Raw genomic sequence first — 16568 nt, forward strand, 5'->3', positions numbered from 1 at the left:
TCTCCTAGGTTATGGTTTTGTCCAGCTTCAGTCCCTTCATTTGTCCCCTGGAGAAGATTCGAAAGACTTTGAAGGAGGGGAGGGAGGCAAGTCCAGAGTTTAGAGAGTCTCAGAAGTAACTGGGACGTTACTATTGTCGTTGCGCCTTGCATTTTGAGAGTACAATGGAGAGGAGAGCAGGGCCCAAGGACTGTGAGCTGGTTGAAGATAGGACGTCGGAGAGACCGCAAGGGGGCAGCCCAATTCTAAGTAGGGTCCCGAGGATAGCGAATTAAAAAAAAATTTAAGTGAGTTTGTCCCTGCCATAATTACCAACTGCAAAAGGCACATTGTTGGACAGAGGTGTGGGTGGGGGTGGGTAGGTGTGAATATTTTAAGTCTATTCTAAGTAGTTTTTGATATTTTACCTTATGTTTTAACAATGTGCTTATTCTTATAAAAAGAAAAAAAGATTCTAAAACCTCAACCTCGTTTCCCCAAGCACACTGTTTCAACACCATACTTAATAAAATAAAACAAGAGAATTACCAATATGGACTGCGAATAAACCTGTTGTCTGTGGGTGCCCTTCTCCAGTCTTCTCCAAACTGCAGGTTTATTCAGTCCATAATGCCCTCTAATTCAATTGTCACCCACCTCCCCTTCCAATCTACGCTTGCTGCCTCTAAATCCTGGCGCTCTCTTTAGTTGTGACTTTAGAACAGACTCATGAAGGAGTAGATGGTAACCAGATTATTTCACTTATTATTTATTTTATCTTCCAATTTCCTCTTGCCAGACTCCCATCCAAAGAGTCATAGCAGCCTTCTTCCACCTAAAAAAGCAGAGAAAGAAAGAAAATAAAAGGAGTCAGGAGACCCGAGAAACCCCTTCATGCCCCCCACACTCTATGGAAACTCCCCAGATATTCTGAGCTGGGATTGCTCTGTGATAGCTCCTGGGAAAGATGTGTGTGTACCCCTCTCCTCCACAGTCCTTTCACCTCCTGCTGAATCTCTCTATGCTCGATGGTTATTTAGCATCCCAATTTAAAAATTCTTTTCCTATAATACAGCTTTCTCTTCCCTTCTCTCCCCCCGCCCTGCCATACATCAGAGAACCGCCATCCGTTCTGCCTCTGAACTTTGCCTCTTGACTCTACCAGGTTGTAAGACCCACCCACTTTGCCCTCTGGCATTCGCCATGACTTGAAACGTGGCCAGGCTGGAACTAGCTTTGATTGTTCAGACATTTTGGAAGCTTGGAGAAGTATTCCCCCAACCCCATCATCTATCTGCTCTAGGAGATCCTGAAGTCCTCTTAGTTCAGAAAAAGTAATGACTCATCACAAAAGTCTGCCTCAGCATCTCCTAAACTTCTTTAAGACTGAATAAGAAGATTTTTCTAAATGTGATCCCTCTTCTTTCATTTTACTTGTTATTTTTTGAGACAGTCTCACTCTGTTGCCCAGTGGCAACAGTACAGTGGCCAGATCATGGCTCACTGCAGCCTCCGATTCCTGGGCTTAAGGGATCCTTCCACCCCATCCCCCGCAATAGCTGGGACTGCAGGCCTGTGCTACCACACCCAACTAATTTTTATTTTTAATTTTTTTAACGTCTTGTAGAGGAGTTCTTATTTATTTATTTTTAATTTTTTTGTAGAGACAAGGTCTGTTGCTCAGCCTGGTCTCAAACTATGTTGCTCAGCCTGGTCTGGAACTCCTGGGCTCAAGCGATCCTCCCACGTCACCATCCCAAAGTGCTGGGATTATAGGGATGAGCCTGAATCTCTTCCTTCAGTGGCTGATAATTGACCAGGCTGGAAACACTAACTAGAGATACTGGTAAGAATTACTTCGGTTTAGTGTGGGAAGTTAAAAAATATTATTTCACAGACTCCCCCAAAGCCAGTGGCTGCACTCTTACCTTCTACATGAAATACATCCCCACCTGAACAAAGGCACACGACAGGAGGAGGGGAATAGGACTTCGCAAACTGGACACGGCATCGTTCAGATCTGGACTCTGCTAAAATACCGACATCCCCACACAGTAGGCTGGTGTCATTCCTCCTACCACTTCTCTGTCCCCCTCCAGAAAGACTGCCACCTCTTTACAACAACCTCTGTCTTCCTTTCCTTTGGGCTTAGAGAAAGGTCCATCCTTCCCCATCACTGTAAGGAGTCCTTTCTTCTGTGCCTTTCAGCTATCCCTGACCATACCAGGGAGGCCAATTCAATTCAATTGTTTCTATTTTTTATCTATTATGTGCATTATACTATACTAGTCACTGTGCTAGGTGCTATAGAGAGGGACATAAATATGAATAAGACAAGATTCCCGTCCTCAAGGAATTTACAATCTAAAGAGTCTACTCTATATTTTATTTATTTGTTTATTTATTATTATTTTTATATCCACCAGGCTGGAATGCAGTGGTGCAATCTCAGCTCGCTGTAACCTCCACCTCCAGGGTTCAAACAATTCTCCTGCCTGCCTCCCAAGTAGCTGGGATTACAGGCACCCGCCACCACGCCTGGCTAATTTTTGTATTTTTAGTAGAGACGGGGTTTTGCCATGTTGGCCAGGCTGGTCTCAAACTCCTGACCTCAGGTGATCCGCCCACCTCAGCTCCCAAAGTGCTGGGATTACAGGCGTGAGCCACCGCGCCCAGCCTACTGTATACTTCAAAAAGAATTAACTGCCCTTATTGTCAATCTTTCACTTCCATTCTTACTGGCTTCTTTCATCTGTGCTCAACTATATGCAGGCTGCTCTTTGGTCCTATTCCCCTTTCCAGCCGTTGCTTCTCTTTTTCATTACCAGATTTTTTAGATGGTTGGTCTGTACTCACCTCCCTTTCCTCATAATGTACTCACTCTTTAACTCCACAAAAATCTAGCTTTTCTCCAAGCACTCAATTAAAACTACTTTCTTGAGAGTTACAAGTGACCTCCTCCTCCTTGGCCTCTTGGTAGCTTTTGATGGATTATATTAAACTTTCTCTTCTAGACTCTATAATACAAACTTGGCTATCTGCCTACTTCTCCAGTCAAATCCTTCTCCATTCCATTCATTAATTTCTCTTCCTCCCACTCACTACAGGCACAGTCACTGGCCTTCTGAGCTTGTGTGTACTGGGCTCTGTTGAGCTCATTTACTTTCATATCTGTGACTTTGCACTTAGAACTCTAGCCCTGATCTAGTTCAGTGACCTTTAGGACACCCTCATAGGGCTGTCACCATAAACTCAGCGTGGCCATTACCAAATTAATAACTTCTGTCCTAAACCACTCTGGCCTCCCATAGTTCCCACTTTGGTCAACCATTTTCCCAGACATCCATGTTTAAAACCCATGAGTTATTTTAACTCACTCCTCATTTATACTTCATATAAAATTATCACTCAAGCAAGGTATTTTCTTCATAATATTTATTTTTCTCCTCTCCATTCATAATGTCAGAGTACAGATTGTTTCTGGAACAACGCAAATCTCATAAGTTGCTTTCCACTAAATTATTTACATCCTGCATACAACCTGATGAGTGGTTTTTCTTTTTTCTTTTTTTGAGATGGAATTTCACTCTTGTTGCCCAGGCTGGAGTGCAATAGCGCGATTTCGGCTCACTGCAACCTCCGCCTCCCAGGTTCAAGCGATTCTCCTGCCTCAGCCTCCCAAGTAGCTGGGATTACAGGCATGTGCCACCACACCCAGCTAATTCTGTATTTTTACTATAGACAGGATTTCTCCATGTTGGTCAGGCTGGTCTCGAACTCCCGACTTCAGGTGATCAGCTCACTTCAGCCTCCCAAAGTGCTGAGATTATAGTCGTGAGCCACCACACCTGGCCGGTTTTTCTAAAATATCACTTTTCATCATGTTTTTACCATAATGAAGAACTTACTAGGCTCCTTGTTGATTATGAGTCCAGACTTCAGCCTGACACCTGAGACTCTCTGAAATTTGCCCCTATGTTGCCACATGTGAAATTACCAAGCAAGTATTAGGAGCCTTGTAAATTTTATATTTTTCTTAATTCCCACTGTTCCCTTCCATATACCCTCTCCTTCAATCATACCCTATTTGCTAAACATATTATGCTTGTTCTATTCCCCCCTCCTGTGCAGCTCTTTCACTCTTTTTTTTTTTTTTTTTTTTTTTTTAGATAGAGTCTCACTCTGTCGCCAGGCTGGAGTAGAGTGGCGTGATCTCGGCTCACTGCAACCTCTGCCTCCCGGGTTCAAGTGATTCTCATGCCTCAGCTTCCCAAGTAGCTGGGATTACAGGCACGCACCACCACGCCTGGCTAACTTTTGTATTTTTGGTAGAGGTGGGGTTTCCACCACGTTGGCCATTGAACTAGCCTTGAACTGCTGACCTCAAGTGATCCGACCACCTGGCCTCCCCAAAGTGCTGGGATTACAGGCATAAGCCGCCATACCTGGCCTCTTTCACTCTTGGAATAACTATTCTTCCTCCTAATTGCTTCTGTCCTTCCATAACTACCCACAAATCAAAAGCTCATCTATTCTTCAAGGTGTATCTCAAGCACAAATGCCTCTTGAAAGCTTTTCAGACAACTCTAGCCTGTACTAATCTCTCTTCTTACACTGGCTGAAGTACTGCCAGTATCTTCTGCTTTCAAATTTATATATAATTTAACATTGCAACATACCTTTTCATTTTGTTCTAAGTGTTTCGTAAACTTGAATTTTATAAATTCCTTGAGGACAGTAACATAGATTTCTTTTTTATTAGCATCAGTTACCTTAGCAGCCTTAGGCATAGATTACATACATATTGAATACTACTGAACTGAAATTTAACTGTACCATATCTTCCCAGTGTTCTGTATACAGGGTTAGTATTAAATCTTAGTGAAACATGGCCAAGTTGAGATGAATACCTGCAATGAAGTACTAATTATTTGGTTCTCCCATCCACCAAAGCCTGGTATTCCAGCCCTCTATTTATTCCATGTCACTAGGGATGTCCTGTCTCCCCCCAGCCCCCAATCCCCAATCAACTCACAGGTTCCGTCGTTACTGGTTTCACAGTTACAGGCTTCGGATGGTCTGCAAGTGCTGTTTCAAGACTAATGGTAGTCTCTACTGCTTCTGTTATGTCCTTATCCAACCTGTTCTACCCTCAGTAGGATTTGGGAAACACAGAGTTATCAGTTTTTCCATCCAACATCTTCATAGATTCTCTATTTAAAGTTCTCCCCTTCACCACCTCCACCCAGCCCAAAGACTTAAGCTCAGGGATTCCCCCCTACCCTATGCTTGCATAGATTTGTACCCATCTCATTCAAAAGTCCCTTGATGCCCCTCCTCAGTGTCTTAGCAAACTTACTGAGGACAATTTATAAAGTTCTGGCTTTTTTCTCCTCCCCAGATAGGTTAACAAATCTGTTTTGGGCCTACTACTTAGTTTCTCCTCATCAAACTCATTTTTATTCTTGTTAATCAGATACATTTCAACATTGCCCAGTTTCTTTTCTTTTCTTTTTTCTTTTTTTTTTTTTTTTTTGAGATGAAGTCTGGATCTGTCACCCAGGCTGGAGTGCAGTGGAACGATCTTGGCTCACTGCGTCCTCCATCTCCCGGATTCAAGTGATTCTCCTACCTCAGCCTTCTGAGTAGCTGGGATTATAGGCATATGCTACCATGTCCAACTAATGTTTTTGTATTTTTAGTAGAGACGGGGTTTCACCATTTTGGCCAGGCTGGTCTCAAACTCTTGACCTCAAATGATCCACTCGCCTTGGCCTCCCAAAGTGCTGGGATTATAGTCATGAGCCACTGCGCCTGGCCAGTTTCTTTTTAATTGTTACTTATCCTAACCCTTTTAGATGTAGAGTTCACTCACCAGCCTGTCCTCTGACTCAAATATGGAGTAATCAATGGTGAAATCTGCACTAAAGTCATCTGCAGAGGAGAAAGAAAATCAGTAATAATTAAAGAAAAACATAACTCTAGATCTGGAAATGAAAAGGGAAGATATTGCTCAGAATAGTTTAACTTAAGTTGTAACATTTATTGGTATAATCCAATTTTATTTAACTAATGTTAAAAATGACTGTGAATGTGTATGCATTTATATTTTCAATCTAGGTATCTAAAATAATTTACAAATTTGAAAAATTTTCAAGTTCTTCTTTTTTTAGAGTCAGGGTCTCACTCTGTTAACAGGCTGGAGTACAGTTGGTTCAATCATAGCTCACTGCCACCTCCAGCTCCTGAGCTCAAGTGATCCTCCCGCCTCAGCCTCCTGAGTAGCTGGGACTACAGCCATGTGCCACCATGCCCAGCTAATTAAAAAAAAAAAAAATTTTTGGCCGGGCACGGTGGCTCAAGCCTGTAATCCCAGCACTTTGGGAGGCTGAGGTGGGCAGATCACGAGATCAGGAGCTCAAGACCAGCGTGGCCAACATGGTGACACCTCGTCTCTACTAAAGATACAAAATTAGCCGGGCATGGTAGCACATGCCTGTAGTCCCAGCTACCTAGGAGGCTGAGGCAAGAGAATAGCTGGAAGCCGAGAGGCAGAGGTTGCAGTGAGCTGAGATTGTGCCACTGCACTCTAGCCTGGGTGACAGCGCAAGATTTGGTCTCAAAAAAAAAAAATTTTTTTTTTTTCTATAGAGACAAGGTCTTGCTATGATGTCCAGGGTGGTCTTGAACTCCTGGGCTCAAGCAATCCTCCCATCTAAAAATCACTATCTGGAAAAATAACATCATCATGAGTCTTTGTTTTTTTTTTTTTTTTTTTTTTTTTTTGAGACGTAGTCTCACTCTGTCGCCCAGGCTGGAGTGCAGTGGTGTGATCTCGGTTCACCACAACCTCTGCCTCCCAGGTTCAAGCGATTCTCCTGCCTCAGCCTCCTGAATAACTGGGACTACAGGCAGGTGCCACCATGCCCAGCTAATTTTTGTATTTTTAGTAGAGACAGGGTTTCACCATGTTGGCCAGGCTGGTCTCAAACTCCTGACCTCAGGTGATCCACCCACCTCAGCCTCCCAAAGTGCTGGGATTACAGGCATGAGTCACTGCGCCCAGCCCATCATAAGTCTTTTTTCATTTTTTTTTTTTCGAGATGGAGTCTTGCTCTGTCACCCAGGCTGGAGTGCAGTGGCACGATCTCAGCTCACTGCAACCTCCGCCTCCCGGGTTCATGCCATTCTCCTGCCTCAGCCTCCCAAGTAGCTGGGACTGCAGGCACCCACCACCACGCCCGGCTAATTTTTTGTATTTTTAGTAGAGACAGGGTTTCACTGTGTTAGCCAGGATGGTCTCGATCTCCTGACCTCGTGATCCGCCCGCCTCAGCCTCCCAAAGTGCTGGGATTACAGGTGTGAGCCACCATGCCCGGCCCCATCATGAGTCTTGATAGGTTTTGTTCATAGCCAGATTTTTCTCTGACCCTATTGCTCTGCTTCAAAGTGAAGAGCAAAGTCTCAGAACTAAATATCCTGAAGCCTCTCTCCAGTTGGCTAAGGGCAAGAGCCTTTCATGTACTCACCATAACTGGGGGTGACTGTATAATAATAGACCACCTGATAATATTCATCCTCTCCCAGTCTTTCTTCATCCTCATATTCTTGTCCTATGGGGACAAGGACTAGAGGTCAAGGGACATCTGGAACACCTTACTAACAAAAGGACACCTGGAGATGACCTCAGCGCTCCCAGCTTTCTTGCTCTTTCTTTCTTTTTTCTCTCTCTCTCTTTCTCTCTCTCCTCCAATAGTCATACTCCTTTCTTGCCTGTGCACCTCTACACCCCTCTCAGTCTTCTGGGATCCATATCTGTAATGAGGCCTGTTATTCCGTGCCCTTTCAATCCAGGAACTCCTAAAACAGAAAACAGTCCCCTTCACATACTATAAACCCAAAGGGAGAACCAGACCTAAAAAAGGTAGGAAAAGTAGAGACCGGGAATTAAAAACGCCAAGTCTTCTATTTAGTATGCTCCAGATCTTACTGTATTTGTGAGAGATCTTTTCTTATCAGTATCTCTTACAAATAACTAACATACACCCTTAGGCTTTGGATTTGAGCTTTAGTTCCACCTTCACTGCTAACAGAATAACCCTGAACAATCCACTTAACATCCGCTTTCTTAAAATGAGTCAGCTGGACTAAAATGACCCATCTCCGTTAGTTTTTCTTCCCTTTCAGAACTAAAAATATGTGGCTTTGATATGACTGGATCAAGAACTCCAGGCCTCCTGCTAAACACTTCCCTGAGCTCCTTGAATGCTTTCCCTTCAACTCCAAGCTAATGACACAAGAATCTAGAGGAAAAGGAAACAATGAGACACACCTGGTAGACTGGGGAACAAAGGAGGGAAGGAGCCAAGCTACTCTTGGGACCCTGTCCCTGAAGACAGCCAGTTTTCCACTACCCTAAAGGTCACCCCACTTCTGTGTCTTTACTAATAGCAGGTTTTTTTCTCCAATTCTCTGGGAAAGGAGATACCCTAACTACTAGATTCAGACTGTGACACCTTCCAATAGTCCCTCCTTCACCCTTACTTTAGCCCCTGTCATCTTGTTCAACTTCCGTGGTGATGGAGAACTGAGCTCAGTGTTGCTAGGGCCTCCTTGTGTCTGGAGCTCCATCCTCCTTGTTTGACAGGACTCTGCTTCTTTCCCCCTTTCCTGGCTCTGCCTTCCAGATCTCCATTCTGCCCTCAACACCGGACCCCAGCACGATGAGAAAACTCTATCGCTCCCCATTGAAATGTACCTCTCACCCACTCCTCATTTTTTTTCTCCCACCCCATTTATGGTAGAAGACCTGGCACAAAAGCTCAGAGAGAGGAGTGGACTTACCCAGGATAAGTGGCACAGCAAGGATGGCTACAAAGAGGACATCCATTCTGGATTCTGCACTATTGCTGTGAAAGTAAAAAAGGAAATTACAGAGTTTCCCATCAAACTTACCCCGCCTCCCCTCCTCCTCCAAAGCAGGGAAGGAGCTGCAGCAACTCTTCTCCTCCCAGGGGGCAGAACTCCCCGCCTACTGGCTGACTGACTAGATCTCCAATTACTGCCGGTCCCCAGCCAGAGCTGCCCAGATTGAGAGGCAAAAGGGGGTTTTGACGCAAACATGTTTCTTAAGCTCCCCCTGCCCTAGATTAGATCCATTCAGGACTCCCACTGTCACTACCAAAATAAAAATAAAAAATAAAAAATAAGCCTACCAAGAAGTTTCCCCTCTCCCGGCTTTCCTTCCTTCCTCCAAGGCCTCATAAAAAGTTCACCCTCCCTCTCACTGTCTCTGACTTACCATCACCACCCAGAGTTGCCTTTCTCTCTGAGGCTTCATCAGTCTCTTTTCGTCACAGTGGAAATGTTCTGAGGAAGGGGTGAGCATTTTTCTAGGCTGAAAAGAGTCCCTTTCTTCTGTCTGTCTGGAGCTATAGAGAATAGGAACAATATTTACCCATCATTGTCTGACTTAAAGCACCTGCTGCATGGCTTCAGCTAAAAGTCCCTCAGCCATGGTCAGTTATTTCCTTTCTGGTAACACTGACCTCACCTCACCTCTTTGTTTTTTTTTTTGAGACAGAATCTTGCTTTGTCACCCAGGTTGGAGTGCAGTGGCGCGATCTCGGCTCACTGCAACCTCTGCCTCCCAGGTTCCAGTGATTCTCCTGCCTCAGCCTCCCTGGTGGCTGGGACTACAGGCGCGTGCCACCATGCTCAGCTAAGTTTTGTATTTTTAGTAGAGACGGGGTTTCACCATGTTGGCCCAGGCTGGTCTCGAACTCCTGACCTCAGATGATCCACCTGTCTTGGCCTCCCAAAGTACTGGGATTACAGGCATGAGCCACCGTGCCCGGCCTCACCTCATCTCTTTCTCAACTTCCAGGATGCAGGTTGGAAGAAGGGAGAAAGCAGATAGTCTCTTTCCCTGCTACAGGTGCCACACCTTCCCTCCCACATTCAGTCACTTGGTGTGTTCCCTTCATTCCGTCCTACAGGAGTAGAGTTTTTATCCTTTCCTCTGCTTTTATGTTTCCCATGTTCATTCAATTCAGAAACCCTTAGCAACATACGTGCTAGGCACAGTGTGCTAGGCCTAGTGTGATAGGCAATTGAGAGCTTATAGGCAAGGGAATAAGAAAAGACAGTTTTGCTTTGTTCTTAAGGGAAGTTAATAAGTATCTGCTCAACATCTACTATGAGTCAGGCACTATGCAAGTGTCTGTGGAAACAGCCATGAACAAGATAGGTTTACAGCCTCCTGTCAATGGTCAGAAGATGCTGTGGTAACAGCTCAATGGAGAGATGAAGCTGGCCACAGTGGCTCGCGCCTGTAATCCCAGTACTTTGGGAGGCCTAGGCGGACAGATCATCTGAGGTCAGGAGATCAGCCTGGCCAACATGGTGAAACTTTGTCTCTACTAAAAATACAAAAATTAGCTGGGCATGTTGGCAGGTGCCAGTAATCCCAGCTACTAGGGAGGCTGAAGCAGGAGAATCACTTGAACCTGGGAGGCAGAGGTTGCAGTGAGCCGAGATAGCACCACTGTACTCCAGTCTAGGCAACAGAGTGAGACTCCATCTCAAAAAAAAAGACATGAGAATTGTCTCATTCCTATCCACCTTACTCTGCCTGCTGGGCTCAGAAGCAGGGCATACTGGAGTCTTGAACACAGGTCATGATAACGCTACCCTCTTAATTTTTTTTTGAGATGGAGTCTCACTCTGTTGCCCAGGCTGGAGTGCAGTGGCACGATCTCGGCTCACTGCAAGCTCTGCCTCCTGGGTTCACGCCATTCTCCTGCCTCAGCCTCCTGAGTAGCTGGGACTACAGGCGCCCGCCATCACGCCTGGCTAATTTTTTGTATTTTTAGTAGAAACAGGGTTTCATCGTGTTAGCCAGGATGGTCTCGATCTCCTGACCTCATGATCTGCCTGCCTTGACCTCCCAAAGTGCTGGGATTACAGGCGTGAGCCACTGCACCCAGCTACCCTCTTAATCTCATTAGGGAATAATTTGCCTGGTGACTTTCCATGTAAATCTTTTCTTTCTTTTTTTTCAGAGACAGAGTCTTGCTCTGTCGCCCAGGTTGGAGTGCAGTGGTAGGATCTCAGCTCACTGTAACCTCCACCTCTCAGATTCAAGCTATTCTCGTGGCTCAGCCTCCTGAGTAGCTGGGACTACAGGTGCGCACCACCATGCCTGGCTAATTTTTTGTATTTTTAGTAGAGACGGGGTTTTACCACACTGGCCAGGCTAGTCTCAAACTCCTGACCTCAAGTGATCCAGCCGCCTTGGCCTCCGAAAGTGCTGGGATTACAGGCATGAGCCACTGTGACCAGCCTCCATGTAAATCTATACAATCTATTCCTCAGCTCCTTTCCAGAATTTCATGGAAGACATGTAAAACACGTATGTGAGTGTGCACATATGGATTAAATCATAAATCACTTCCAGGAAGGAAAGGAAGTTTGGTTATCTTTAAACAATTTCTGTGGGGGTTTTTTTTTTGGTACTTTGATTATGCTTTCAAAAACAATATTCCAGATTCCTTTCCTCTTTTCCATCCTCAGATTCCTTTGCCTAACATCTTCCCTAAGGACTAACCTCTCCCCATCCAAATGAGATTACAATACCCTCCTCTCCTACTTTAACTTTTTCTTTTTTGAGACACAACCTCACTCCGTTGCCCAGGCTGTAGTGCAGTAGCGCAATCTCAGCTCACTGCCACCTCTGCCTCTTGGATTCAAGCTATATTTGCCCCTCAGCCTCCCAGGTAGCTGGGAATACAGGCGCGCGCCACCACACCTGGCTAATTTTTGTACTTTTAATAGAGATGGGGTTTCGCCATGTTGGCCAGGCTGGTCTCAAACTCCTGGCCTCCCAAAGTGCTGGGATTACAGGGGTGAGCCACCGCGCTCAGCCTACTTTAACTTTCATTCACTCTAATATACAACCCCTCTCCTCAGCCTCAGGAAAACGCACCACTGAGGTTCATTTTTCAGAAAATAAATAGAGGAAGTATGACATAAAAGGAACTTAGGGCGGGGGCGGGGTGGGGGTATCGTTTTCCTTCAACCCCATCGCTCTAATTGCTTTTAAACTCCCGGACTCTTTCAAAATGCCTTCCTAACATTTCTCTCCAGGCTCCTTTTGCTTCTCTCCGATTCTCTTGTCATTACAGATGAAGGCTTCATTAGCGATATACTGTATTCCATGTTTATTATACTAGTCTGTCCGAAGAGCTCCTACTTTTTAATCTTCATCTCTTAGGCAGCAGCTCTAGCCCATTTCCTCTCATTCAAGTAAGAACAATACCCGTCCCTATCTCCCTGCGCCCCATCCTGTGCTCTCTTTGTATTTGTCCCTTAGATTCAAACAGGATCTACCCCCTCTGCAGCCCTTCAAGAAGAGGTATGATTGCTACCACTTTTCCCCACAAAGTGACGAAAGGAAACAGCGACGGAAGCGCAACCGAACCCTGGAATTGGTGTCTCGACTGGTCCATTCCCGGCCCACCCCCATTAACCGGCTCGAGCCACTCCCAGGACGAAGTCAAGGCCTCGGAAGGCGACTACAACTCCCAGCAGGTTGAGCAGCTCCGCTCGCGCTGATTCTCCATTGGCCTTCCGGGGGTGGGGATTAGATGGGAGGTGGCCGTGGGGCTGCGGCCGGGATTTGTCCCCTCTTCGGCTTCCGTAGAGGAAGTGGCGCGGACCTTCATTTGGGGTTTCGGTTCCCCCCCTTCCCCTTCCCCGGGGTCTGGGGGTGACATTGCACCGCGCCCCTCGTGGGGTCGCGTTGCCACCCCACGCGGACTCCCCAGCTGGCGTGCCCCTCCCATTTGCCTGTCCTGGTCAGGCCCCCACCCCTCTTCCACCTGACCAGCCATGGGGGCTGCGGTGTTTTTCGGCTGCACTTTCGTCGCGTTCGGCCCAGCCTTCGCGCTTTTCTTGATCACTGTGGCTGGGGACCCGCTTCGCGTTATCATCCTGGTCGCAGGGTGAGTAGAGGGCCCGGGAGACGCGGGAGAGCGTCGAAGAGAGAGGTGCGGAAGGGGCTGGAGGAACTGGGGCAAGCCTGGGAGCCTGAATTGGGGACGATAAGTCGGAGGTGAAGTTTGGGCGGAGGTGAGGGGTTGGGTCTGGGAGATTTGTCCTTTCCCGCAGTTGGTTTCCACCTTCCAAGGATCTCACAGATTCCTCCTATATTCCTCCCAGCGACGTCAGAGAAGGCCCAAGGCCGAGACTCGTGAGGGGGCTGTGCTGACCTAGGCAGGCCGAGTCAGGTGCCTTAGGGGAGGATCCAGGAACGGATACCTCGCCCTTCCGTGCTCGTACACTCTGGCTCTCATCGCTCTGAAGACTCTTTAATTAGATTTCTCCCCTTTCCAGTGCGTTCACTTTTCTACAGATGAGTCTCTTGGTGGAGACAGTTACCCTACCTGGTCCATGTTTCCCTAACCATCCGGAAGGCTAACTTCCACTTTTCAAGCAGCTTTGGCTGGTTTCCCTCCTTGATTTCTCTGGCTCCCCCTACCATTGCTTGTCTCACTGCCCCTGTCTTTTCTCAGGGCATTTTTCTGGCTGGTCTCCCTGCTCCTGGCCTCTGTGGTCTGGTTCATCTTGGTCCATGTGACCGACCGGTCAGATGCCCGGCTCCAGTACGGCCTCCTGATTTTTGGTGCTGCTGTCTCTGTCCTTCTACAGGAGGTGTTCCGCTTTGCCTACTACAAGCTGCTTAAGTAAGAAGATGGAGTGGTCTGGAGGGGAGAGGGGCAAAGGACTGCACTATGGGAAGTGGGGCAGCCCCTGGGTGCTGGTTTGGAAGAGGAGGCACTAAGGGAGGACATTAGAGGGAAAGGAGCATCCCTGCCCTCCCTCATGTTTCCCCTACCCCACCCCACCCCAGGAAGGCAGATGAGGGGTTAGCATCGCTGAGTGAGGACGGAAGATCACCCATCTCCATCCGCCAGATGGCCTATGGTGAGCCAAGGGAGAGGGACTGGAGGAGGGAGTTGGACAGCCCCCTCCTCTAGGGAAGTCTCTAAATATCCACATGTGCTAAGTGGCTTCTTACTTTCCTTCATCCGTCACTTCCAAAGAAAGTTGGTCTGGAGGGAGAGTAGATGTGAAAGAATTGTAACCGGGAATGGGGAGGGGTCAGTGGTGAACAGGCAATAGTGTGATCTCTGACATTGATGAGATCCTCCCTTCCCCCAGTTTCTGGTCTCTCCTTCGGTATCATCAGTGGTGTCTTCTCTGTTATCAATATTTTGGCTGATGCACTTGGGCCAGGTGTGGTTGGGATCCATGGAGACTCACCCTATTACTTCCTGACTTCAGGTAAGATCCACCTTCTATCTAGCCTTTACCCCCCATCCATCCTTGTCCCTGATCTGATTTATTGGCCTTCCCTGAGAGACTTCTTTGGCTCAACATCTCAGGAGCCTGGGAGAAGATCAGGGATGTATCTCCTCCCCATCTCCCTCCCTGCAGCCTTTCTGACAGCAGCCATTATCCTGCTCCATACCTTTTGGGGAGTTGTGTTCTTTGATGCCTGTGAGAGGAGACGGTACTGGGCTTTGGGCCTGGTGGTTGGGAGTCACCTACTGACATCGGGACTGGTGAGTTGGAGACAGGGGCCTGAGTTAGGGAGAAAAGCATTTAATGGTGAGTGGGATGTGGGGGAAGGGGTATCCTCACTTCTTAACATTTTTAACTTACCTGGGAGGAGGAGGAAAGGTGAGTCTTTCAAGGTCTCTCACCTCAGCATCATTTCTATCACCTGCTCTGGGGAGGAGGTTGAATGGATTAGTCAAACTGTAATGCAGAGGGCCTGAGGTGAGCAGGAGCGGCAGAAACCTTTGAGTTTCTGAGGAGCTGAAAATCAAAAGTCCCCTTAACCACAAGATGTTGGTGCTCTGAAGGGAAAGACTGGAGAATTTGAGAGAGATATCTGGGAGTCAAAGGTACAGAGAATATGGGGATTAGGTCGAGGGAGAATCTAATCTCTTTCCTACTCTAACCCTCCTTCCTAGACATTCCTGAACCCCTGGTATGAGGCCAGCCTGCTGCCCATCTATGCAGTCACTGTTTCCATGGGGCTCTGGGCCTTCATCACAGCTGGAGGGTCCCTCCGAAGTATTCAGCGCAGCCTCTTGTGTAAGGACTGACTACCTGGACTGATCGCCTGACAGATCCCACCTGCCTGTCCACTGCCCATGACTGAGCCCAGCCCCAGCCCGGGTCCATTGCCCACACTCTCTGTCTCCTTCTCGTCGGTCTACCCCACTACCTCCAGGGTTTTGCTTTGTCCTTTTGTGACCATTAGTCTCTAAGCTTTACCAGGAGCAGCCTGGGTTCAGCCAGTCAGTGACTGGTGGGTTTGAATCTGCACTTATCCCCACCACCTGGGGACCCCCTTGTTGTGTCCAGGACTCCCCCTGTGTCAGTGCTCTGCTCTCACCCTGCCCAAGACTCACCTCCCTTCCCCTCTGCAGGCCGACGGCAGGAGGACAGTCGGGTGATGGTGTATTCTGCCCTGCGCATCCCACCCGAGGACTGAGGGAACCTAGGGGGGACCCCTGGGCCTGGGGTGCCCTCCTGATGTCCTCGCCCTGTATTTCTCCATCTCCAGTTCTGGACAGTGCAGGTTGCCAAGAAAAGGGACCTAGTTTAGCCATTGCCCTGGAGATGAAATTAATGGAGGCTCAAGGATAGATGAGCTCTGAGTTTCTCAGTACTCCCTCCCAAGACTGGACATCTTGATCTTTTTCTCAGGCCTGAGGGGGAACCATTTTTGGTGTGATAAATACCCTAAACTGCCTTTTTTTCTTTTTTGAGGTTGGGGGAGGGAGGAGGTATATTGGAACTCTTCTAACCTCCTTGGGCTATATTTTCTCTCCTCGAGTTGCTCCTCATGGCTGGGCTCATTTCGGTCCCTTTCTCCTTGGTCCCAGACCTTGGGGGAAAGGAAGGAAGTGCATGTTTGGGAACTGGCATTACTGGAACTAATGGTTTTAACCTCCTTAACCACCAGCATCCCTCCTCTCCCCAAGGTGAAGTGGAGGGTGCTGTGGTGAGCTGGCCACTCCAGAGCTGCAGTGCCACTGGAGGAGTCAGACTACCATGACATCATAGGGAAGGAGGGGAGATTTTTTTGTAGTTTTTAATTGGGGTGTGGGAGGGGTGGGGAGGTTTTCTATAAACTGTATCATTTTCTGCTGAGGGTGGAGTGTCCCATCCTTTTAATCAAGGTGATTGTGATTTTGACTAATAAAAAAGAATTTGTAATTGTGGGGGAACTTGGCTTTTAAGGGAGGGGATAGCATGTTAATTGAGATTTCTGTCCTCAGATCTCTCGTCCAGCCACTTTCCTAACCTGGCAATCACTGATTTCCAAGCATAGCCTTGGTGCAAGGGCAGAAATCTGGGCTAGTGGTTTAACATGTCTGAAACTTTGGGTTAAGTGTTTTCCCAGAAGCTAATCTTTCCTTCCAGGGGTGGGATAAAAGGAGTTAATCACCCATGCTTCTTTTCCCCATCCTTTGCCCATCTTTACCACCTGAGGGATTCAGGAACTTGCC

The 16568-nt window shown here is 47.3% G+C and overlaps 2 protein-coding genes across 6 annotated transcripts; one reads left to right on the forward strand and one right to left on the reverse strand.

Annotated features, from left to right (window-relative positions):
• Positions 1-724: 724 nt before the first annotated feature.
• Positions 725-12596, reverse strand: C1H1orf54 (chromosome 1 C1orf54 homolog). 4 transcript variants are annotated; one of them, XM_019021684.3, is made up of 8 exons: positions 12461-12596; positions 9281-9410; positions 8824-8888; positions 7509-7592; positions 5855-5913; positions 5015-5125; positions 1908-2009; positions 725-814 (listed from the first exon to the last, which is right to left on the reverse strand). In XM_019021684.3, exons 3-7 carry the CDS (start codon positions 8867-8869, stop codon positions 1911-1913), a joined length of 399 nt encoding a protein of 132 aa, XP_018877229.1. In that variant the 5' UTR covers positions 8870-8888; positions 9281-9410; positions 12461-12596; the 3' UTR covers positions 725-814; positions 1908-1910. The 4 variants fall into 4 exon arrangements, with proteins under 4 accessions (XP_018877229.1, XP_004026622.1, XP_018877237.1 ...); XM_004026573.5 differs by lacking the exons at positions 9281-9410; positions 12461-12596 and having other exon boundaries at positions 1908-2006; positions 8824-8974; XM_019021692.4 differs by lacking the exons at positions 1908-2009; positions 9281-9410; positions 12461-12596 and having other exon boundaries at positions 8824-8978.
• On the forward strand, positions 12570-16275 carry APH1A (aph-1 homolog A, gamma-secretase subunit). Of its 2 annotated transcripts, XM_019021677.3 has the most exons (7): positions 12570-12983; positions 13554-13724; positions 13892-13965; positions 14203-14325; positions 14479-14606; positions 15021-15144; positions 15483-16275. In XM_019021677.3, the coding sequence occupies exons 1-7, from the start codon at positions 12871-12873 to the stop codon at positions 15545-15547; spliced, it is 798 nt and encodes a 265-aa protein (XP_018877222.1). In that variant the 5' UTR covers positions 12570-12870; the 3' UTR covers positions 15548-16275. The 2 variants fall into 2 exon arrangements, with proteins under 2 accessions (XP_018877222.1, XP_055213895.1); XM_055357920.2 differs by having other exon boundaries at positions 12617-12983; positions 14203-16275.
• Positions 16276-16568: the final 293 nt, after the last annotated feature.

Source organism: Gorilla gorilla, chromosome 1 (genome assembly GCF_029281585.2).
Source record: "Gorilla gorilla gorilla isolate KB3781 chromosome 1, NHGRI_mGorGor1-v2.1_pri, whole genome shotgun sequence".
Lineage (NCBI taxonomy): Eukaryota > Metazoa > Chordata > Mammalia > Primates > Hominidae > Gorilla > Gorilla gorilla.